Below are 23,790 nucleotides of genomic sequence, written 5' to 3'. Positions count from 1 at the left end.
TGACAGCCTGCAATCAGATAAGAAAAATAAAACATTGATTAACTAACATAACTCCCTTCAGTACTCAAGAGAAACATATATGACATTTGTAGATCAAATGTAAGACTTCTTTACACCTTCTAAGACATTCTGAGACTTTTCCAGGCCTGCAGGTTGTACATTTACATTTATTGACAAACTTTTAAATTAGATTACTTTAAAAAACGCATACACACAGTAAAAAACATGTCAAGCTTGCATCATGTATCACACAACATGCTAAAACCTTTTAGCACGTCAAAACGATACAAATGACCAGATATATATATAAAAATAAATGATGTCCCATAGAAATCAAATAAAACTGTAGACGACTGCAACAATCATTCAATATCAGTTGTATTATCAAAAGATACAAAAAATAAAATCCCATTTACAAAATAAAAAAAACAGTAACTTACAACAGCTGAAAGCTTCTAGGAGGCCTTTAAAACAGATGACATGTCACAGTTTCCTCACTGAAACGGACAAAGTCACAGTAAAGAAATCCAGAACAGACGAGTTTTTAAAGATGACGAGTCAGGACTCGTTGCTCCGCGTGTTCCTCGAATCAGACGTGGACGTGTTGCTCTTCTTGGAATACTTGAGGAGACTGAGGGAGACTCTCATGCTCTCCATCGTCCTCTCGCTCCTGCAGAGGAACGTGTTTTTCACGTGATCCCTGAAGTCCTCCGAGACAAAGTAGTAGATGAACGGGTCCAGGCAGCTGTTGAGACTTGCCAGGCACAGCGTGGAGATGTAGAAGCTGTACAGGTTGTTTTCCGCCCCAACCAACAGGAGGGTGTAGTGCACCAGCAGCATGATGTTGCTCGGGGTGAAGCACACCAGAAACATCACCAGCACGGTGACGATCAAGACCACGGCCTTTCGCCGTTTCTTGGCGATGTCGGGGTCCGCCGTGCTGTTGCGGAGAGCCTTGAGCATGAGCACGTAGGTGATGATGCACACGACGGTGGGAGCGATGAACCCCAGAGTCCCCATCGTCAGGAAGTAGCCCGCCGCCATTTTCTTCTGACTGGGCCTGGTGACGTCATGGCAGGTGAGGATGCCGAGGTTCGCCACACGGACCTCTTGGTCGTACAGGTAGAGGGGGACGGTGAGAAGCCAGACCGCCGCCCACACGGCAACGGAGACACCGACGGCCATGGCGTTGGCCCTCTGGGGCCGCGAGAATGGGTGGACCACGGCCCAGTAGCGCTGGACACTTATGCAGGCGATGAAGGCGATGGAGCAGTACATGTTGCTGTAGAAAAACGCCACCAGCACTTTGCACAGCCCGTGGCCGTAGGTCCAGTTGTTGCCGTTGAAGTGGTACGCGATCTTCAGGGGGACCCAGATGACGAAGAGCAGGTCGGCCAGGGCCAGGTTGGCCATGTAGATGGACGACGGGTGCTTCTTCTTGGTCCTGATGAGGAACACCCAGATGGCGAGGGCGTTGGCGGGAAGCCCCACAACGAACACGATGATGTAGACGATCGGGAGGAAGACGGTTGTGAGGCTGCTGCTCAGGACTTGTTTGTCTACGGAGCTGATACACACCCCGTCGGTGGTCTTTGTACCGGTGAAGCCTGCTTTTTGTTCAAAATATGAAACAAAAACATGTGAAAAGCAGAAGTGCAACAGGTTGACAGTACATACAGGAACGTACTATAAATGTACCTCCAATACCACACTGTGAAAATACTCCACTACAAGTAAAAGTATAATTCAGTAAAATGTTCCCCGTCAGTGTTTTACTATTATATCTGTTGTTTCTGGATTAATATTCCTGCTGCATTCATGTGTATGTTGCATGGTAACTCCTTTATATCCTGTTATTAGTTTAATCTACATCAATGCATCATATTCTATAAGATCATCATATGTTTGTAGCATCTCTGTCCTGTGAGAACCACACATCTCTAAAAAGAACAAACTGTTTTCAGCTTTGTGAAGATGCATTTTACATCTGATCCAAGAGACTTTTTAAAGAGTTTATTTATCTGAAGAAGGAGGAGGATGTTCTCAACACATAAAGGAAACACTTCATCCTTCAGTTTATCACAAACATTCAACATCAACACATCTGGAGATATGTGGTTTTACCTTCAGTGGCAACGGGTAAACCACAGTCATCTAAGAAGAAAAAAAAGCTGTCAGTATAAAGTACAATATATACCTCTGTGTTGTGTAAAGTACACTATATATCTCTGATATTTAGTGGAGAAGTATGAAGTTGCATAAAATGGAAATACTCCATTTGGAAATACCAAATACCAAATTTGTACTTAAATACAGTACTTGAGTGAGAGCACTTTGACCTGCTCTCTACTCATAATCAGTCCTTTGAGCATCACAATGACCCACTTCACACATAAATAATACTTCATAACTTGTTAAGTGAGATCAAACTACTTCTGACTAATCACTGGTCGACACATCAAACCAACATGAACTTTGTATGTTCGACGCTTGCAGCTCAGAAATCTCATCAGTTTTAGGATCCTGACCTTAAAGTTGTAAGACCTTAAACACACCACAGGTGTAAACAACCTGCGGGAGATTTTCTTTTTACCTTGGTCTGACACGCAGGTCTGCAGGAACCCCAGCAGGAGGAACAGCTGAAACCATCGCGTCCTCGTGGCCATGACCGTTGACAGCTGAAGAGCAGCAGTGTCCGCGGGCGTGGCTGCGCTGCTTTTAACTGCCTTCCCGGTCTTCACGGAGCGGAGGAGTTTGACACCAATGTCGTGGCAAAAACACTATCATTAGGTTGTGGCTGAAATGAAGAGAAGAGACGCAGTTCTTGGAGTAGCAACCAGCGGGACGTGTTTTAATGTGCACACGGCAACATCCAATAAGTCCAATGTGTTAGTTATTACAGCTTACACTTATAGTCTAAATTCACCCCCCTTAAGTCTCTTTCCACCAATCAGATCAGTGGGTTGAACCACAAACCCAGCTCCTCTGGTTACCAAATATGGTGTCTTACATAATATAAAATATGCTAATCTGTTTTCTTCTCTCTTTGATTCAATCCCAGAACTTATTGGCAGGACATTCTGCCTGTTAGAGCGGAAGGGTTTATTGCATTTAGGATTTTCCTTACGCCCATTATCCTTCCCTCTAAGTATGCTGACTCCCATACGTTCTAGGATATGTCTGTTATTGCTATTCAGTCTCACAATATGGTCTTCCTGGTTAAATTTCACTCATACGATTCATTTTAATAATTTCAGCGACTCACCAAATGAGAATTTGTAGTTATTTGGACTCAACAGGTCCTTCAGGATTGGATCCCAGTGAAGGCAATCAGGACACTGATCGGGCCTCTCTCTCTGCATTTTGTCTGGAGGTACGCAGAGGCAGAAGGGCCAGTTCTGTTGGCTCCTCATCACAACAGAATGCGTTTACAGTCTCAGTGAGGAAGAACCAAGAAAAAAATGAACAAACTTTCTTTATACAGAATGAGCAAAGGTGGGCCGATGGCCAACGTTACAGACATTTCGGTCCCAGACTTTTGGTCTCTGACTGATAAGAACATCAATGATAAACAAACGGCCGGCAACCAAAACAAGCAGTTCACAGGCCTTGGCATGGAACATTCTCATACAACACAGTTAGTTATCAATGTGAACAGAGAGGGAGAATGCTTCTTCTGTTTCTTCTGCACAACAGAGACACGGTGAAGTTCAACAAAGTTCAGAGCAAAATGACTTATGCATGAATACAATATACTGAGGAGAAATATATACTACTACGTAAAAAATCACCATTACAATGCTGACTCCCATACTTTCTAGGACATGTCTGTTATTCAACTGTGTTGAGATATCTGTTACAAAACATGTTTTCAGTTCAATCCTAAGTTATATGATGATTTTCTTCAACACCAACCGAGACACCCCTCTCAGGTTTGATGTCGGAAGTGTGACGTCGTTCTTCCGTCAGGTGAGTTCACCGATAAACATCGATGATTGGTTGTCAGATGACATCGGTTTCATACCAGTAAACAACTTCTGGTGTTTGATTTAAACGACTGTTTTTTAGTTTGCCAATTTTCATTTTATTTCTAATTTATGTGCCCTTTGAAAAAAAGATGTATAATCTTTTAATCTTTTATTTTAGACAGTAGTGGGGGTGGATTTAAATACATTTACTGTACTTTTGAGCTACGTGTACTTTACTTGAGTATTTTCATTTGATGCTACTTTCCACTTCTACTCTACCAAAAAAAATCAACAAATACATTCTGATGTATTACTACAGGTTGTCAAGTAGGTTTGAGATCCCAGAAGAGCTGCCTTGAAGTTAGAAGAATGAAGAACGGACTAAGAAGATCAGGCCAAAGAACACAAAGAACAAAGCATATATGATTAAAATAAAAGTATAATCTAATAGTCAATTTATGCATTTATGTATTGTGTATAAATATGAAGCGATTTAACAGCTACAGCTGTAATCTGATTATAATAATGGGTCGATTGACAGAAAGTACTGGAACGTTTGGAGATCCTACTGGTTGTGTGTGCTTGTAAACGGTTAACTCCGACAGACTCCGACAGAGAGAATTATAATGTGGTTCTGCAAAACTCAGTACTATGACTAAGGTTCATGTGACTGGGACAAGAGAGCTCCGGGGAAGAGGAGATGGCCCGACAGGACTATATATAGAGTTACTTAGCAGAGGACGAGACTCTGCCAGGTCCTAAAACCACAAAGGATTTATCACTCTCTCACCCAGCCTCAGCACAGTAAGAGTTTAAAGATTATAATCACATCGTAATACATTAGAGTAGTATTATAAAGTAGAGTAGTATTATTTGTGTGAGCTGGTGCTATGCCCTTGCTAATTATCCTGCAATAAATATCTAAACTGCATTTAAAGTAAATATCTCTGAGGTTTCATTCACCAAGTAGTAAAGAGTACTCATGGCTGTAAAAAGTTAAACATTCTTCTGAATTGGGCCATTCTATCATTTACTACTTTTCAATATTATTGACAATATCACTCTCAATATCATGATCAATATTACTTTTTCTATTTTAGTTTCTATTAGGCACTGGTGCTATTACTTCTTATTCACTTTATATATATATATATATATATATATATATATATATATATATATATATATATATATATATATATATATATATATATATATACATAATCTTTGTTGTAATTTTACTCTTCTATTTTATTTGAGTTGTTTACTTTATTCATTTGCTCTTATTGCTATTCTATTCTATTCTGCACTGGTGTCAGTATTACTTCTTTTACACTTAATAATTGTTGTTATATTGTTCATATAGCTTTATATTTTCATTCTATTGTTTTTTGTTTGTCTTCTGTTTTAATCTTTGATCAGGACAAGAAGTCTTTTGTGATAAATAAAGGTTTATCTTATTCTCAGTATTTTAAGTACATGTTGATGTGAATACTGTTGTACTTTTACTTGATTTTGAATTCAGGACTTTACTTGCTACACAGTATTTATACACTGTAATATTGCGTGAACATATGCACACAGGTGTGTAGTCCATGTTATGTGAATGTATGGTGAACTGTGTGAGGAATTTAAGTTTAAAAGCAATGTTAGTATGTTTAATAGCACCCCTAGTGGTGGATATTTTATGTCAATGTTTACTTATAAGTTTTAAACCAAAGGTATAATTATTATATAATATGTCATAACATGTTTATTTGTAGAAGTGTTAAACCAAGGAGTGTGGTCATTGAATGTATGTTGAGTCTGTAAGAGGGGGTTGAGGAATGTGCCGGAGCGGGGGAAGGATACGCGCTCGCTGGCTGAGGTGTCAACAGGTCAAGAGCCAAGGAGGAGCTTATTGGACTTCAGCCAATCATTATTATTATCCATATTGGATAACCCCCATCACCCCGTCCACCACCTACTGCAGGGACAGCGGAGCACTTTCTCTAACAGACTGATCCAGCTCCGCTGTCACAAGGACCGATACAGGAGATCATTCCTTCCCTCGGCTATAACACTCTACAATCAATCACCTCTGGCCAAATCTTCCTTCCAGTGACTATAACACCGCTACACTGCTGTTGCCGATCTTCTGCACTACTGTTTAGTTTAGTTTTCCTACTTAGTTAATTTAATACCAATTTATTTTATTGTATATACTGTGCATTTGTTTACTTTATTTTCTTTAAATGTAATAGGTTCTGCACTGTTATTTTATTGTAAACTATTGTATATATTGTGCATTTTCCGTACTTAATATTTGTATTTTACTGTGTAACTTTGTTTGCTGCTGCTACAAACAAATTTCCCCCTGGGGATGAATAAAGTATACATCTATCTATGTGATTATATTAAGTGCAATATGAGTCGTTCAATGTTTCCGTTTGTCTAAGCTGGTTCAAGTCACCCTTTGTTACATAAAGGATTCAAATGTGTGTAAAAATAATAATACCAAAACCTTTTTGTTTAGTTTTGACTTAATTCAAACCCAAAATGTAGAAAAGAGCTGAAGTTGGAACTCTTTACATTTGCTACAAACTTTCACATTTAATGCAGAAAAGACCACAAATCATTATTTCTCCAAATAAGGAAATATTTCACATTCATAAGTTAGATGGGCTGTGCATGAAAAAAAAAATATTCTTCATATTCTTTTTGTTTCTCTGTTCATTGAACATCATTTTGGTTTTGGACAGTTGGTTGGACAGAACAAGACATTTAAAGACGGACTCTCAGGAACATGTGATGGGCAGTTTTTCACTTTTAATCAAGAAGATAACTGGCAAATGAATCAAGTGGATGAAGAGAAGTAATCTACAGGACAGCCAGTTGTTTTACATTGAAAGATTCAAAAAGTATTTATTCAGTCAGTAGCTCCTTTACTCTCTCACGTGACTCTCTGCTCAGACCGATATATGAACACAGTGAAACAGGATGTTGAGCTCTGAGTCCCTCAGGTTTCCTGTTATTATCGGTATCGTAGCGCTTCCTGCTGGAGGAGAAAACACAGTACAACTACGGCCTTACTGTGTATAATACACTTAAAAGTACTTCACACTTCTAACCAGCAGAGAGCAGCATGAAACATCTTTAAAACACGATCACAATGATATGATAAGAGATTTATTCAGAGACCAAATATGGAGAAAAAAATGGTGAATACTTTCTTTAAAAATTACAAAGTAAGAAATTATTGGCAGCTTTTCAAATGTGAAACATAATAGCAAAAAAAAAATAAAAACACGAAAAAATAGCAAGTAGTTCCTTCCATTAAATGTAATACTTACATATTAACTTGCAGCTTATAAGCTCTAATACTTCTACAGTGCAAACATAAAAAGCATTTCAGCTCAGGATCTAAGCTTCCTCAAGAAGAAGAGTCTTGACTGAGCCTTTTTAAATACAGCCTCAGTGTTCTTTTTCCAGTTTAATTTACTGTCCAGATAGACCCCAATATATTATTATCACTGGGGAGACCTCCTCCTTTTTCCTTCTGAAATCAATAACAAGCTCTTTGGTCTTTTTAAAGATGACGAGTCAGGACTCGGTGCTCCGCGTGTTCCTCGAATCAGACGTGGACGTGTTGCTCTTGAGGAGACTGAGGGAGACTCTCATGCTCTCCACCGTCCTCTCGCTCCTGCAGAGGAATGTGTTTTTCACGTGATCCCTGAAGTCCTCCGAGATGAAGTAGTAGATGAACGGGTCCAGGCAGCTGTTGAGACTTGCCAGGCACAGCGTGGAGATGTAGAAGCCGTACAGGTTGTTTTCCGCCCCAACCAACAGGAGGGTGTAGTGCACCAGCAGCATGATGTTGCTCGGGGTGAAGCACACCAGAAACATCACCAGCACGGTGACGATCAAGACCACGGCCTTTCGCCGTTTCTTGGCGATGTCGGGGTCCGCCATGCTGTTGCGGAGAGCCTTGAGCATGAGCACGTAGGAGATGATGCACACGACGGTGGGAGCGATGAACCCCAGAGTCCCCATCGTCAGGAAGTAGCCCGCCGCCATTTTCTTCTGACTGGGCCTGGTGACGTCATGGCAGGTGAGGATGCCGAGGTTCGCCACACGGACCTCTTGGTCGTACAGGTAGAGGGGGACGGTGAGAAGCCAGACCGCCGCCCACACGGCAACGGAGACACCGACGGCCATGGCGTTGGCCCTCTGGGGCCGCGAGAGCGGGTGGACCACGGCCCAGTAGCGCTGGACACTTATGCAGGCGATGAAGGCGATGGAGCAGTACATGTTGCCGTAGAAAAACGCCACCAGCACTTTGCACAGCCCGTGGCCGTAGGTCCAGTTGTTGCAATTGAAGTGGTACGCGATCTTCAGGGGGACCCAGATGATGAAGAGTAGGTCGGCCAGGGCCAGGTTGGCCATGTAGATGGACGACGGGTGCTTCTTCTTGGTCCTGAAGAGGAACACCCAGATGGCGAGGGTGTTGGAGGGAAGCCCCACAACGAACACGATGATGTAGACGATCGGGAGGAAGACGGTTGTGAGGCTGCTGCTCAGGACTTGTTTGTCTACGGAGCTGATCCACACCCCGTCGGTGGTCTCTGTACCGGTGATGCCTGCTTTTTGTTCAAAATATGAAACGAAAACATGTGAAAAGCAGAAGTGCAACAGGTTGACAGTACATGCAGTAACATACTATAAATGTACCTCCAATACCACACTGTGAAAATACTCCACTACAAGTAAAAGTATAATTCAGTAAAATGTTCCCTGTCAGTATTTTACTATTATATCTGTTATTTTCTGGATTAATATTCCTGCTGCATTCATGTGTATGTTGCATGTTAACTCCTTCATATCCTGTTATTAGTTTAATGTACATCAATGCATCATATTCTATAAGATCATCATATGTTTGTAGCGTCTCTGTCCTGTGAGAACCATGCATCTCTAAAAAGAACAAACTGTTTTCAGCTTTGTGAAGATGCATTTTCCTGCTGGTCCAAGAGTTTATTTATCTGAAGAAGTAGGAGGATGTTCTCAACACATAAAGGAAACACTTTATCCTTCAGTTTATCACAAACATTCATCATCAACACATCTGGAGATATGTGGTTTTACCTCCAGTGGCAACGGGTAAACCACAGTCATCTAAGAAGAAAAAAAAAGCTGTCAGTATAAAGTACAATATATACCTCTGTGTTGTGTAAAGTACACTATATATCTCTGATATTTAGTGGAGAAGTTTGAAGTTGCATAAAATGGAAATATTCCATTTGGAAATACCAAATACCAAATTTGTACTTAAATATAGTACTTGAGTGAGAGCACTTTGACCTGCTCTCTACTCATAATCTGTCCTTTGAGCATCACAATGACCCACTTCACACATAAATAATACTTCATAACTTGTTAAGTGAGATCAAACTACTTCTGACTAATCACTGTTCGACACATCAAACCAACATGAACTTGGAATGTTCGACATAAGCTGCTCAGAAATCTCATCAGTTTTAGGATCCTGACCTTAAAGTTGTAAGACCTTAAACACACCACAGGTGTAAACAACCTGCGGAAGATTTTCTTTTTACCTTGGTCTGACACGCAGGTCTGCAGGAACCCCAGCAGGAGGAACAGCTGAAACCATCGCGTCCTCGTGGCCATGACCGTTGACAGCTGAAGAGCAGCAGTGTCCGCGGGCGTGGCTGCGCTGCTTTTAACTGCCTTCCCGGTCTTCACGGAGCGGAGGAGTTTGACACCAATGTCGTGGCAAAAACACTATCATTAGGTTGTGGCTGAAATGAAGAGAAGAGACGCAGTTCTTGAAGTAGCAACCAGCGGGACGTGTTTTAATGTGCACACGGCAACATCCAACAAGTCCAATGTGTTAGTTATTACAGCTTACACTTATAGTCTAAATTCACCCCCCTTAAGTCTCTTTCCACCAATCAGATCAGTGGGTTGAACCACAAACCCAGCTCCTCTGGTTACCAAATATGATGTCTTACATAATATAAAATGTGCTAATTTGTTTTCTTCTCTCTTTGATTCAATCCCAGACTTTATTGGCAGGACATTCTGCCTTGTAGAGCGGAAGGGTTTATTGCATTTGGGAGTTTCCTGATGCCCATTATCCTTCCCTCTAGGGATGCTGACTCCCATACGTTCTAGGATATGTCTGTCCATTGCCCGTCCTACTTCAGAAGGGGGAAGCGTCGATCACCGAAACCATGATTTTCTAACAGTAGAATGGCAAATAAAGTCAAAGAAAGAGCCTCTTTTTTTCTCTGCTGACGAGCAGGAGATGATCATGAACTCATATGAAGAATTCAAGACCATAATCATGGCAAAATCTAACACCGCCACCGCTGCGAGGGCTAGACAAGAAGCATGGCGAAATATCGCAGACAAGTTAAATGCGTAAGTGTTGGGAAATGTATAGGCTAATTTAAGTGCCTCATCACCCCAATCAATCAGATTATATTTCTTTAAATGTGCCTGCTGGCAGTAGGCTTAATGGAATGCATCATCCAATGAGTAATAATGATCTCAACTCTTTCAGAATAAGTAGATAAAAACAATCACAAAGATTATCTAATTGATACAAATTAATAGATACTTATGGGGATATATGGACTGTATGCGCTTATGTATCAAGAACTATATGTATATACATGTATGTGTATACTACCATATAGATGTAGGAATTTGAATATGTGTGTGTGAATCTGTGTATGGGCGGATCAGTATGTATGTATGTATTATTCATAATCAGAAATTCAATCAATTGGAGCAGTGAAAATAAATTGTGTGTGATTCTCTCTATTCTTATCATGAGTCCACCTTAATCATGTTCTATAATCATGATACGCTATGGTGTACTAATAACACTGTCATATAATCATGAGTGCTTTCAACCCAGCCATCAAGAGGACATGGGAGCAAGTACAAACTAAGCACAAAAACATTATTCAGAATGGTGAGTCAATACAATATGTGCCATGGTAATGTAATGAACACATCCACAAGTTTGTTAAGCGCCAAGTAAACTTTACGAACAGCACGGCATGCAGCGGCTTTCCCGATGTTCTCCGCATCGCCGACACTGTACTAAAATGTACCACTCGCAAAAAAGCGCAAGGCTATGCATACAGTCTGTGAGACGGTCGATGCTCGGCTGCGGCGTGTGGTGTTCGCAATGTACGGCTCGAGAAGGTCTTGTAAATAAACAATCGATAGCGCTCGTATAGGAAGTCATCATGATGTGATAACGGATCTTTGCGATCTTGAAGAACTCTCTCCCTATAAAACGCTAATCTAACTAATATCGCTCCTTCATCAATGGGATCTCTGGGGAAGGGAGCTGACCTTTTTTTCTGGGGGAGTGGCAAGCTTATCCAGCTAACTTAAGTTAGCCTGCGCTGGAGCAGGTTCAATTTTATGGATGTGTTGCTATGGTGATTTTGCCAAACTTGCTTCGTGGAACCGAAAAGCCTGACTTATGTAATCTTATCCTGAAAATGATCCGGCTAACTCAGTTAGCCAGGTATGAGGAACAGGGCCCTGATCTACCCCTACACCCTTCCTGTATGCAAACTGCAAGGGATCTTGGAAGACTGAGACCTGTTATAGATGCTAAACATCTCCTGACAGCCTGCAATCAGATAAGAAAAATAAAACATTGATTAACTAACATAACTCCCTTCAGTACTCAAGAGAAACATATATGACATTTGTAGATCAAATGTAAGACTTCTTTACACCTTCTAAGACATTCTGAGACTTTTCCAGGCCTGCAGGTTGTACATTTACATTTATTGACAAACTTTTAAATTAGATTACTTTAAAAAACGCATACACACAGTAAAAAACATGTCAAGCTTGCATCATGTATCACACAACATGCTAAAACCTTTTAGCACGTCAAAACGATACAAATGACCAGATATATATATAAAAATAAATGATGTCCCATAGAAATCAAATAAAACTGTAGACGACTGCAACAATCATTCAATATCAGTTGTATTATCAAAAGATACAAAAAATAAAATCCCATTTACAAAATAAAAAAAGACAGTAACTTAGACAGCTCAAAGCTTCTAGGAGGCCTTTAAAACAGATGACATGTCACAGTTTCCTCACTGAAACGGACGAAGTCACAGTAAAGAAATCCAGAAAAGAGGAGTTTTTAAAGATGACGAGTCAGGACTCGGTGCTCCGCGTGTTCCCCGAATCAGACGTGGAGGTGTTGCTCTTCTTGGAATACTTGAGGAGACTGAGGGAGACTCTCATCCTCTCCACCGTCCTCTCGCTCCTGCAGAGGAACGTGTTTTTCACGTGATCCCTGAAGTCCTTCGAGATGAAGTAGTAGATGAACGGGTCCAGGCAGCTGTTGAGACTTGCCAGGCACAGCGTGGAGATATAGAAGCCGTATAGGTTGTTTTCCGCCCCAACCAACAGGAGGGTGTAGTGCACCAGCAGCATGATGTTGCTCGGGGTGAAGCACACCAGAAACATCACCAGCACGGTGACGATCAAGACCACAACCTTTCGCCGTTCCTTGGCGATGTCGGGGTCCGCCATGCTGTTGCGGAGAGCCTTGAGCATGAGCACGTAGGAGATGATGCACACGACAGTGGGAGCGATGAATCCCAGAGTCCCCATCGTCAGGAAGTAGCCCGCCGCCATTTTCTTCTGACTGGGCCTGGTGACGTCATGGCAGGTGAGGATGCCGAGGTTCGTCACATGGACCTCTTGGTCGTACAGGTAGAGGGGGACGGTGAGAAGCCAGACCGCCGCCCACACGGCAACGGAGACACCGACGGCTACGGCGTTGGCCCTCTGGGGCCGCGAGAGCGGGTGGACCACGGCCCAGTAGCGCTGGACACTTATGCAGGCGATGAAGGCGATGGAGCAGTACATGTTGCCGTAGAAAAACGCCACCAGCACTTTGCACAGCCCGTGGCCGTAGGTCCAGTTGTTGCCGTTGAAGTGGTACGCGATCTTCAGGGGGACCCAGATGATGAAGAGTAGGTCGGCCAGGGCCAGGTTGGCCATGTAGATGGACGACGGGTGCTTCTTCTTGGTCCTGATGAGGAACACCCAGATGGCGAGGGCGTTGGTGGGAAGCCCCACAACGAACACGATGATGTAGACGATCGGGAGGAAGACGGTTGTGAGGCTGCTGCTCAGGACTTGTTTGTCTACGGAGCTGATCCACACCCCGTCGGTGGTCTTTGTACCGGTGATGCCTGCTTTTTGTTCAAAATATGAAACGAAAACATGTGAAAAGCAGAAGTGCAACAGGTTGACAGTACATGCAGTAACATACTATAAATGTACCTCCAATACCACACTGTGAAAATACTCCACTACAAGTAAAAGTATAATGCAGTAAAATGTTCCCTGTCAGTATTTTACTATTATATCTGTTATTTTCTGGATTAATATTCCTGCTGCATTCATGTGTATGTTGCATGTTAACTCCTTCATATCCTGTTATTAGTTTAATGTACATCAATGCATCATATTCTATAAGATCATCATATGTTTGTAGCGTCTCTGTCCTGTGAGAACCATGCATCTCTAAAAAGAACAAACTGTTTTCAGCTTTGTGAAGATGCATTTTCCTGCTGGTCCAAGAGTTTATTTATCTGAAGAAGTAGGAGGATGTTCTCAACACATAAAGGAAACACTTTATCCTTCAGTTTATCACAAACATTCATCATCAACACATCTGGAGATATGTGGTTTTACCTCCAGTGGCAACGGGTAAACCACAGTCATCTAAGAAGAAAAAAAAAGCTGTCAGTATAAAGTACAATATATATCTCTGATATTTAGTGGAGAAGTTTGAAGTTGCATAAAATGGAAATACTCCATTTGGAAATACCAAATTCCAAATTTGTACTTAAATACAGTACTTGAGTGAGAGCACTTTGACCTGCTCTCTACTCATAATCAGTCCTTTGAGCATCACAATGACCCACTTCACACATAAATAATACTTCATAACTTGCTAAGTGAGATCAAACTACTTCTGACTAATCACTGGTCGACACATCAAACCAACATGAACTTTGTATGTTCGACGCTTGCAGCTCAGAAATCTCAGCAGTTTTAGGATCCTGACCTTAAAGTTGTAAGACCTTAAACACACCACAGGTGTAAACAACCTGCGGGAGATTTTCTTTTTACCTTGGTCTGACACGCAGGTCTGCAGGAACCCCAGCAGGAGGAACAGCTGAAACCATCGCGTCCTCGCGGCCATGACCGTTGACAGCTGAAGAGCAGCAGTGTCCGCGAGCGTGGCTGCGCTGCTTTTAACTGCCTTCCCGGTCTTCACGGAGCGGAGGGGTTTGACACCAATGTCGTGGCAAAAACACTATCATTAGGTTGTGGCTGAAATGAAGAGAAGAGACGCAGTTCTTGGAGTAGCAACCAACGGGACGTGTTTTAATGTGCACACGGCAACATCCAATAAGTCCAATGTGTTAGTTATTACAGCTTACACCTATAGTCTAAATTCACCCCCCCTTAAGTCTCTTTCCACCAATCAGATCAGTGGGTTGAACCACAAACCCAGCTCCTCTGGTTACCAAATATGGTGTCTTACATAATATAAAATATGCTAATCTGTTTTCTTCTCTCTTTGATTCAATCCCAGAACTTATTGGCAGGACATTCTGCCTGTTAGAGCGGAAGGGTTTATTGCATTTGGGAGTTTCCTGATGCCCATTATCCTTCCCTCTAGGGATGCTGACTCCCATACGTTCTAGGATATGTCTGTTATTGTTATACAGTCTCACAATATGGTCTTCCTGGATAAATTTGACTCATACGATTCATTTTAATAATTTCAGCAACTCACCAAAAGAGAATTTGTAGTTATTTGGACAAAAACAGGTCCTTCAGGATTGGTTCCCAGTGAAGGCAATCAGGACAGGGATCGGGCCTCTCTCTCTGCATTTTGTCTGGAGGTACGCAGAGGCAGACGTGCCAGTTCACCGATCCCTGTTGGCTCCTGACGATCTTACAAGGGGTCCCTGTTCGTGATGCCAATTGTGGTGGAAAATATGCGTGAGTCATTTCATGCTGAAATACATAATACCAAAAACCAGGTTGTCTTTTAAGTATTTATTCTCTGCACAGAGAAGGTTCAATCATCACAACAGGATGCGTACAGTCTCAGTGAGGAAGAACCTTGAAAAAAATGAACAAACTTTCTTTATACAGAATGAGCAAAGGTGGGCCGATGGCCAACGTTACAGACATTTCGGTCTCAGACTTTTGGTCTCAGTCTGATGGGAACAATAATTAAAAACAAACGGCCGGCAACCAAAACAAGCAGTTCACAGGCCTTGGCATGGAACATTCTCATACAACACAGTTAGTCATCAATGTGAACAGAGAGGGAGAATGCTTCTTCTGTTTCTTCTGCACAACAGAGACACGGTGAAGTTCAACAAAGTTCAGAGCAAAATGACTTATGCATGAATACAATATACTGAGGAGAAATATATACTACTACGTAAAAAATCACCATTACAATGCTGACTCCCATACTTTCTAGGACATGTCTGTTATTCAACTGTGTTGAGATATCTGTTACAAAACATGTTTTCAGTTCAATCCTAAGTTATATGATGATTTTCTTCAACACCAACCGAGACACCCCTCTCAGGTTTGATGTCGGAAGTGTGACGTCGTTCTTCGTCAGGTGAGTTCACCGATAAACATCGATGATTGGTTGTCAGATGACATCGGTTTCATACCAGTAAACAACTTCTGGTGTTTGATTTAAACGACTGTTTTTTAGTTTGCCAATTTTCATTTTATTTCTAATTTATGTGCCCTTTGAAAAAAAGATGTATAATCTTTTAATCTTTTATTTTAGACAGTAGTGGGGGTGGATTTAAATACATTTACTATACTTTTGAGCTACGTGTACTTTACTTGAGTATTTTCATTTGATGCTACTTTCCACTTCTACTCTACCAAAAAAAATCAACAAATACATTCTGATGTATTACTACAGGTTGTCAAGTAGGTTTGAGATCCCAGAAGAGCTGCCTTGAAGTTAGAAGAATGAAGAACGGACTAAGAAGATCAGGCCAAAGAACACAAAGAACAAAGCATATATGATTAAAATAAAAGTATAATCTAATAGTCAATTTATGCATTTATGTATTGTGTATAAATATGAAGCGATTTAACAGCTACAGCTGTAATCTGATTATAATAATGGGTCGATTGACAGAAAGTACTGGAACGTTTGGAGATCCTACTGGTTGTGTGTGCTTGTAAACGGTTAACTCCGACAGACTCCGACAGAGAGAATTATAATGTGGTTCTGCAAAACTCAGTACTATGACTAAGGTTCATGTGACTGGGACAAGAGAGCTCCGGGGAAGAGGAGATGGCCCGACAGGACTATATATAGAGTTACTTAGCAGAGGACGAGACTCTGCCAGGTCCTAAAACCACAAAGGATTTATCACTCTCTCACCCAGCCTCAGCACAGTAAGAGTTTAAAGATTATAATCACATCGTAATACATTAGAGTAGTATTATAAAGTAGAGTAGTATTATTTGTGTGAGCTGGTGCTATGCCCTTGCTAAATATCCTGCAATAAATATCTAAACTGCATTTAAAGTAAATATCTCTGAGGTTTCATTCACCAAGTAGTAAAGAGTACTCATGGCTGTAAAAAGTTAAACATTCTTCTGAATTGGGCCATTCTATCATTTACTACTTTTCAATATTATTGACAATATCACTCTCAATATCATGTTCAATATTACTTTTTCTATTTTAGTTTCTATTAGGCACTGGTGCTATTACTTCTTATTCACTTTATATATATATATATATATATATATATATATATATATATATATATATATATATATATATATATATATATATATATATATATACATAATCTTTGTTGTAATTTTACTCTTCTATTTTATTTGAGTTGTTTACTTTATTCATTTGCTCTTATTGCTATTCTATTCTATTCTGCACTGGTGTCAGTATTACTTCTTTTACACTTAATAATTGTTGTTATATTGTTCATATAGCTTTATATTTTCATTCTATTGTTTTTTGTTGGTCTTCTGTTTTAATCTTTGATCAGGACAAGAAGTCTTTTGCCATAAATAAAGGTTTATCTTATTCTCAGTATTTTAAGTACATGTTGATGTGAATACTGTTGTACTTTTACTTGATTTTGAATTCAGGACTTTACTTGCTACACAGTATTTATACACTGTAATATTGCGTGAACATATGCACACAGGTGTGTAGTCCATGTTATGTGAATGTATGGTGAACTGTGTGAGGAATTTAAGTTTAAAAGCAATGTTCGTATGTTTAATAGCACCCCTAGTGGTGGATATTTTATGTCAATGTTTACTTATAAGTTTTAAACCAAAGGTATAATTATTATATAATATGTCATAACATGTTTATTTGTAGAAGTGTTAAACCAAGGAGTGTGGTCATTGAATGTATGTTGAGTCTGTAAGAGGGGGTTGAGGAATGTGCCGGAGCGGGGGAAGGATACGCGCTCGCTGGCTGAGGTGTCAACAGGTCAAGAGCCAAGGAGGAACTTATTGGACTTCAGCCAATCATTATTATTATCCATATTGGATAACCCCCATCACCCCGTCCACCACCTACTGCAGGGACAGCGGAGCACTTTCTCCAACAGACTGATCCAGCTCCACTGTCACAAGGACCGATACAGGAGATCATTCCTGCCCTCGGCTATAACACTCTACAATCAATCACCTCTGGCCAAATCTTCCTTCCAGTGACTATAACACCGCTACACTGCTGTTGCCGATCTTCTGCACTACTGTTTAGTTTAGTTTTCCTACTTAGTTAATTTAATACCAATTTATTTTATTGTATATACTGTGCATTTGTTTACTTTATTTTCTTTAAATGTAATAGGTTCTGCACTGTTATTTTATTGTAAACTATTGTATATATTGTGCATTTTCCGTACTTAATATTTGTATTTTACTGTGTAACTTTGTTTGCTGCTGCTACAAACAAATTTCCCCCTGGGGATGAATAAAGTATACATCTATCTATGTGATTATATTAAGTGCAATATGAGTCGTTCAATGTTTCCGTTTGTCTAAGCTGGTTCAAGTCACCCTTTGTTACATAAAGGATTCAAATGTGTGTAAAAATAATAATACCAGAAGCAACTTTTTTTTTAGTTTTGACTCAATTAAAACCCAAAATGTAGAAAAGAGCTGAAGTTGGAACTCTTTACATTTGCTACAAACTTTCACATTTAATGCAGAAAAGACCACAAATCATTATTTCTCCAAATAAGGAAATATTTTACATTCATAAGTTAGATGGGCTGTTCATTGAACATCATTTTGATTTTGGACAGTTGGTCGGACAGACCAATATATTTAAAGACGGACTCTCAGGAACATGTGATGGGCAGTTTTTCACTTTTAATCAGTTAATCAAGAAGATAACTGGCAAATGAATCAAGTGGATGAAGAGAAGTAATTACATTGAAAGATTTAAAAAGTATTTATTCAGTCAGTAGCTCCTTTACTCTCTCACGTGACTCTCTGCTCAGACCGATATATGAACACAGTGAAACAGGACGTTGAGCTCTGAGTCCCTCAGGTTTCCTGTTATTATCGGTATCGTAGCGCTTCCTGCTGGAGGAGAAAACACAGTACAACTACGGCCTTACTGTGTATAATACACTTAAAAGTACTTCACACTTCTAACCAGCAGAGAGCAGCATGTAACAATACTTTCTTTAAAAATTACAAAGTAAGAAATGAACAGCTTTTCAAATGTGAAACATAATAAGCATCTCAGCTAAAAAAAAATAATTTAAAAAAACGACAATAGCAAGTAGTTTCCTTCCATTAAATGTAAAACGTACAGCTTATGAGCTCTTATACTTCTACGGTGCAAAAATAAAAAGCATTTCAAAGTATCAACTGTTCAGCAGGATTCTAGAAAGCATTTTATCTAATCTCAACTTCCTTCCTTTTTCTCAAAAAGGCTCTTCTGTCATTGCACATTTCTTGAAACCAAGTTAGTTATTTCTGTTGGCAGGACAGTCATCCTCCCTTCATTCTGAAAGAAAAACACACATCAGATTCACTTTGTGCTCTTGTTTTGCTGTGACACGGACTTCATATTAAAATATAGCCACTGTTTCATGACTTTAAAATCACAGGTAGGAGTCTGTTCATCCTCTCAGACCAGCAGCTTCTTGTATTGGCTGCTGAGGTTCGCTTGGATAGAGTCCATCTTAGTGACCGGAGTGTTTATTTTGGAGCTCTCTACGTGGCTGGATTTGAGAATTGTTCTGCTGCTGGAGTCAGACGCTGAATGGCCGCTGCCCTCTGTGACCTTCTGACACCTCAGCGCGTTGGACAGCTGTCTCTGGCACTGGGAGGACCCAAAGTAGTAGACCAGAGGATCCAGGAGGCAGTTGAGACTCCCCACGCACAGAAACACCAGATAGGCCGCGTAGGAGCCGTCGGGGGCCTCCCGGCTGCTCTTCACTCCCTCGTCGAACTGCAGGTAGTGCGCCAGGAGCAGACAGTTGGTGGGCGTGAAACACAGCACGAACATCACCAGCACGGTCAGAGCCATCACCGTCGCTCTCGTTGTCCTGCGCGAGCGTCCCGGGAAGCCGCGTGGGACTCTGCTCAGCGACCAGATCACCCGAGCGTAGGACACCACGGTGACGAGCAGAGGCAGGAAGAAGAGGGTGACGCAGAGGGCGACGAAGTACACCTTGTGGTGGCGGATCAGCTCGTCGGCGCGCTGGACATCGTGGCAGGTGGTGATGTCCAACTCTCTGAGGTGGAAGGTCTGGTCGGAGAGGACGAGGGGCACTGAGCCTGCGAAGGACAGCATCCACATGGCCACGCAGGCTATGTTAGCGTTGCGGGGCCTTCTCCAAGCCAGGGAGTCGATAGGGTAGACCACGGCGAGGAGCCGGTCCACGCTGATGCAAGCGATGAGGAGGACAGAGCAGTACATGTTCCAGTAGAACGCCGCGGTGACCACGCGGCACATGAGCGGCCCGAATATCCAGTTGTTGCCGCCGAAGTGGTAGGAGATCTTGAAGGGGAGCAGCGAGGCGAAGAGCAGGTCGGCGGAGGCCAGGTTCAGCATGTAGATGGCCGCCGGCTTCTTGGGCCGGATCCTCCGAGCGAAGGCCACAACCGCGCAGAGGTTGATGGGCACGCTGACGAGGCAGACCAGCGCGTAGAAGGAAGGGATGAGGACGGTGGACACGGGGCCCGTCAGGAACCGCAGAGCCTCCTCGGAGATTTCCGGCCGGACGGAGACGGTCGCGTTACGCTGCCGGATACTTCTAGAGCGGTTCGATTCGGCAACTTTGTCTTCTGGAAACATCTCACTCAGATCCAATGGTTCATCTGTGACTGAATGGTCGAAGAAGGAGAAGGTCCTCCCCCTTGCACTGACTGGAGAGAGAAAGACAGGTGTCAGGGTTTAACAGGCGTTTTATTCATATAGTGATTTAGATTATAGAGATGAAACAGGAAACTGATACTTTTGAGAATCAATTTATCTCTAAAGTTTTTGTCAATAATGTCAATACTTGACTGGTTCCAGATTTTGAAATGTGAATATTTGCTGTCTTCTATCATATTGAATTTCATATCTTATCTGAAATGATGCTGGGTTATTGACCAAACAATTCATTGAGAAAATTGTCAGCAGCTTAAATCGACAATGAAAGTAATTGGTTAAGTAGTTGCAACCATAAATCATTTAGTCGAGACAGAAAAAAAAAAAAAAAAAAAAAAAAAAAAGAAGAAGTTGTTTGTTTTTTAAAGCAAAAATGGTGAAAAAAACAAAAAAAATATTCCGTGGTTTCAGATTCTCTCTGTATTATGTTGTAAACTAAACATCTTTTGGGGTTTTGGACTTTTTGGTCGAACAAAAGACATTTGATGACGTCACATTGAATCTCTGGCATTTTTCACAAACTTTTAAAATGTCATTATTCTCGTAATTTTCTCTTATATTATACTTTATTACAGGGCTGCAACTAACAGTTATTTTTTAGAATCAATTGTTTCCCAAAGCTTCAAGGTGACGTCATCAAATGTCTAGTTTTTTCTGACCAAAATGCCCAAAAGTAATGTTAACAATTAAGAATCTACTTTCATTAGAAAACGAAGAAAAGCTACAAAATGTCAGCAGCTGAAACCAGACAGTTTGACATATTTCACTATTTATGTTTGAAGAAAATGACTGAAACAATATATTTATCATCAGAATGACTTCTTTTGATAGAAAGTCGATTATTCAACTAACCATTTCCCCTCTATAGTATTTACAGTAAATCATATCAAATCATACATTTTCTACCAGATTGTACCAAGTTTGCAGTAAAGGTCTTAGATCCTGATCAACACGTTGTATTATTAAATTAATAAGCTTCAGGTGCTCTCACCGTTATTGGCTGCAGCCGAGGCAGCACGCGCGCACACCAGCACCAAGAGCAACGTTTTTGGACACATCGAGAACATGTCGCCGAAGTCTCAAAGTAACAGGAGAAATGATGTAAGATGTCGATAATCCTCGTGTAGCTCTTCGTTCTCCGGGTTCGTCGAGTCTCCTCCGTGTTGTTTCTGCCGCTCTTCTTCTTCAGCGGCGTGTTTTGTTTCCGCCCACCGCTGTCCGGCGGTCCACTAATCAACCACAGCCCGCGCGCAGGGACACGTTCCTATCGTCTGACGTCACCTTTCCCGTCACACAGCAGCCGAAACATTAATGTGAGAATGAACCAGAACAAAACAAAACTGATCCTTTCGTGCCAATTAGGGTCATCTTTCCTATGATGTGAATCTAATAGTGCTGATAATAATGTGAATTATTAAATACATTATGTTATATTATGGAAAGTAGCACAACCAGAAATATGGAATTACTTGTTTTTCATTTAGTCTTTCATCACTTTAGTGTGAAAGTGCAAAGTAACTTTTCTGAGATTGTATTAAACGTTATTAAACACAAAATAAAGTCAATATTTATTTACTATTATATATATATATATATATATATATATATATATATATATATATATATATATATATATATATATATATATATATACATTTGTTTTCAAATCAACAGCTACAAAGTGCAACATTAACGTTTCTGTGATCAAACACAAATTCAAGTAAATAAGTAAAGATTTATTTACAATTATGTATCTTTTTTTCAAAACAAAAGTTACAAAGTTCTTCATAATAAAAGCATCTAACACAAAATCAACAAAACGGAAATAACATCAACAACAAAAACAAAACATCAGTTCAGAAAGCGAAAAAAGGAAGTTTTGAATTTTTGTATTATTATTTTATTTGGACGATATAAACTAAACTAATTTATTCGGATCTCATTTACTTTTCAACATCAAATACATAAAAAAGAGATGTCCATGAGGCATTTATTGGTTTCTGTCTCTGGGAAAGTGTGAAAAACTGTAATTTCAACAAAACTAGGCTATTTAGTTTATTCTAAATCATCTTTTGAAAACTAATGTCTTATTGTTTCTCTATTGTGTCTTATTGTATCTCCCCTGAAGCTCTCCCCACCTCTTTATCTTGATCTTCAAAAGTTTCTGTAGTTTTAAATAAGTCAGTGAGGTGTTAGAATGTGGTTATCTGCATCAGTGACCTGCGTGTGAGTATATAAAAACACATTATTCATTTAGTCTTTCATCACTTTAGTCTGAAAGGGCAAAATACATTTTCTGTCTGATATTTTATTAAATGTTATTGAACACAAAATAAATGAAATAAGTAAATATTTATTTACAATTATACATCTTTTTTTATAAAATAAAAGATATAAAGTTTTTCACAGTAAAAGCATGTAAGATCAAATCAGCAAAACGGAAATAACATCAACAACTAAGCAAAGAAAGTATATAAACTATATCAATAATTTATTTGGATGATCTAAACTAATCTAATTTATTTGGATCTTATACTTTTGCTTATTCCTTATGTTATTTGGTTCCATAAACTCTCAACAACTGAGACAAGATAGCCACATTTGTACAACCATGTGCATTTCATAGATCTGTTTATGGTGTAACTGTAAATGCTGTTTCTGAGTACACGTTGAAGTGGAGTGTGAATGTTTTTTTGGGATGTAAAAACATCCACCAACGAAGGAGAACAGATTTGTTTATTTACCTGAATCCCTGGAGATGCTAAAGTGCTTCCTGCAGCGGTCAGATACATCATCTCAGGTAAACACTCAATTAAAGAGTCTTAACAAGAGATTATCATTTTAAAAAGCATGATGAAAAGCACACTTTGATTGACCCGTTGCACTGAGTTTGGAAGTTATGTTTGAGTTATATCATGATGAGGTCGGGATACGACAGCCGCTAGCTGTCTCGTCTTTTTCCTTTTTTGTCTCTGTTCATTTCTCTGTTTACTAATTTCTGTAAACTACACGTTCAGATTCTCTTTCCAGGAGATAACAAGATATGTATTTACTTTTCTTCCGCATGGAACGTTCCCAACGAACAAGCTGAAGTTTACCTTAATGTGTGGTTTGTGTTTATAAAGCTGAAGGAAAGACGGAGGACGCATGACAGAGAACGTGTGTTTGAAGTGTGCTGGTTGCTTTCTGACTCATTCATCCTGAGCTCTGTATCCACCGGAACTCTGTATCTGAGCTCACAGACAGACAGACTGAACACATTTCCTCTCAGAAATATTTGTCACAATAATCTGTTTCTTATTTTTGAAT

The 23,790-nt window shown here is 40.3% G+C and overlaps 4 protein-coding genes across 6 annotated transcripts; all 4 read right to left on the bottom strand.

The window, feature by feature from the left end:
* Positions 1–149: 149 nt before the first annotated feature.
* LOC137868686 (proteinase-activated receptor 2-like) lies at positions 150–2,864 on the bottom strand. Of its 2 annotated transcripts, none has more exons than XM_068705577.1 (3): positions 2,594–2,864; positions 2,125–2,154; positions 150–1,610 (listed from the first exon to the last, which is right to left on the bottom strand). In XM_068705577.1, exons 1-3 carry the CDS (start codon positions 2,664–2,666, stop codon positions 559–561), a joined length of 1,155 nt encoding a protein of 384 aa, XP_068561678.1. In that variant the 5' UTR covers positions 2,667–2,864; the 3' UTR covers positions 150–558. The 2 variants fall into 2 exon arrangements, with proteins under 2 accessions (XP_068561678.1, XP_068561679.1); XM_068705578.1 differs by having other exon boundaries at positions 150–1,607.
* A 3,892-nt stretch (positions 2,865–6,756) lies between these two features.
* On the bottom strand, positions 6,757–9,847 carry LOC137869239 (proteinase-activated receptor 2-like). 2 transcript variants are annotated; one of them, XM_068706499.1, is made up of 3 exons: positions 9,563–9,847; positions 9,093–9,122; positions 6,757–8,590 (listed from the first exon to the last, which is right to left on the bottom strand). In XM_068706499.1, the coding sequence occupies exons 1-3, from the start codon at positions 9,633–9,635 to the stop codon at positions 7,551–7,553; spliced, it is 1,143 nt and encodes a 380-aa protein (XP_068562600.1). In that variant the 5' UTR covers positions 9,636–9,847; the 3' UTR covers positions 6,757–7,550. The 2 variants fall into 2 exon arrangements, with proteins under 2 accessions (XP_068562600.1, XP_068562601.1); XM_068706500.1 differs by having other exon boundaries at positions 6,757–8,587.
* Positions 9,848–11,767: 1,920 nt separating this feature from the next.
* Positions 11,768–14,439, bottom strand: LOC137868685 (proteinase-activated receptor 2-like). Its single transcript, XM_068705576.1, has 3 exons — positions 14,172–14,439; positions 13,731–13,760; positions 11,768–13,228 (listed from the first exon to the last, which is right to left on the bottom strand). The coding sequence occupies exons 1-3, from the start codon at positions 14,242–14,244 to the stop codon at positions 12,177–12,179; spliced, it is 1,155 nt and encodes a 384-aa protein (XP_068561677.1). The 5' UTR covers positions 14,245–14,439; the 3' UTR covers positions 11,768–12,176.
* Positions 14,440–18,441: 4,002 nt separating this feature from the next.
* On the bottom strand, positions 18,442–21,691 carry LOC137869238 (proteinase-activated receptor 1-like). The gene is made up of 2 exons (XM_068706498.1): positions 21,473–21,691; positions 18,442–20,474 (listed from the first exon to the last, which is right to left on the bottom strand). Exons 1-2 carry the CDS (start codon positions 21,546–21,548, stop codon positions 19,231–19,233), a joined length of 1,320 nt encoding a protein of 439 aa, XP_068562599.1. The 5' UTR covers positions 21,549–21,691; the 3' UTR covers positions 18,442–19,230.
* Between the last annotated feature and the right edge of the window lie 2,099 nt (positions 21,692–23,790).

Source organism: Cebidichthys violaceus, unplaced genomic scaffold (genome assembly GCF_023349555.1).
Source record: "Cebidichthys violaceus isolate CVI_PGR_0920_01 unplaced genomic scaffold, fCebVio1.0.p SCAF_12, whole genome shotgun sequence".
In the NCBI taxonomy this organism is placed as follows: domain Eukaryota; kingdom Metazoa; phylum Chordata; class Actinopteri; order Perciformes; family Stichaeidae; genus Cebidichthys; species Cebidichthys violaceus.
The sequence above is the reverse complement of the archived record's forward strand: the minus strand, read 5'-3'. Positions and strand labels throughout refer to the sequence as shown.

Excerpts from the sequence above, each read along its gene's own strand:
- LOC137868686 (XM_068705577.1), bottom strand. The coding sequence starts at position 2,666 with ATGGCCACGAGGACGCGATGGTTTCAGCTGTTCCTCCTGCTGGGGTTC. Across the intron at positions 2,155-2,593 it reads GACCTGCGTGTCAGACCAAG|ATGACTGTGGTTTACCCGTT; the intron begins GTAAAAAGAAAA and ends TTTTCTTCTTAG. Across the intron at positions 1,611-2,124 it reads TTTACCCGTTGCCACTGAAG|CAGGCTTCACCGGTACAAAG; the intron begins GTAAAACCACAT and ends TTGAACAAAAAG.
- LOC137869238 (XM_068706498.1), bottom strand. The coding sequence starts at position 21,548 with ATGTTCTCGATGTGTCCAAAAACGTTGCTCTTGGTGCTGGTGTGCGCG. Across the intron at positions 20,475-21,472 it reads CTCGGCTGCAGCCAATAACG|TCAGTGCAAGGGGGAGGACC; the intron begins GTGAGAGCACCT and ends TTCTCTCTCCAG.
- LOC137869239 (XM_068706499.1), bottom strand. The coding sequence starts at position 9,635 with ATGGCCACGAGGACGCGATGGTTTCAGCTGTTCCTCCTGCTGGGGTTC. Across the intron at positions 9,123-9,562 it reads GACCTGCGTGTCAGACCAAG|ATGACTGTGGTTTACCCGTT; the intron begins GTAAAAAGAAAA and ends TTTTCTTCTTAG. Across the intron at positions 8,591-9,092 it reads TTTACCCGTTGCCACTGGAG|CAGGCATCACCGGTACAGAG; the intron begins GTAAAACCACAT and ends TTGAACAAAAAG.
- LOC137868685 (XM_068705576.1), bottom strand. The coding sequence starts at position 14,244 with ATGGCCGCGAGGACGCGATGGTTTCAGCTGTTCCTCCTGCTGGGGTTC. Across the intron at positions 13,761-14,171 it reads GACCTGCGTGTCAGACCAAG|ATGACTGTGGTTTACCCGTT; the intron begins GTAAAAAGAAAA and ends TTTTCTTCTTAG. Across the intron at positions 13,229-13,730 it reads TTTACCCGTTGCCACTGGAG|CAGGCATCACCGGTACAAAG; the intron begins GTAAAACCACAT and ends TTGAACAAAAAG.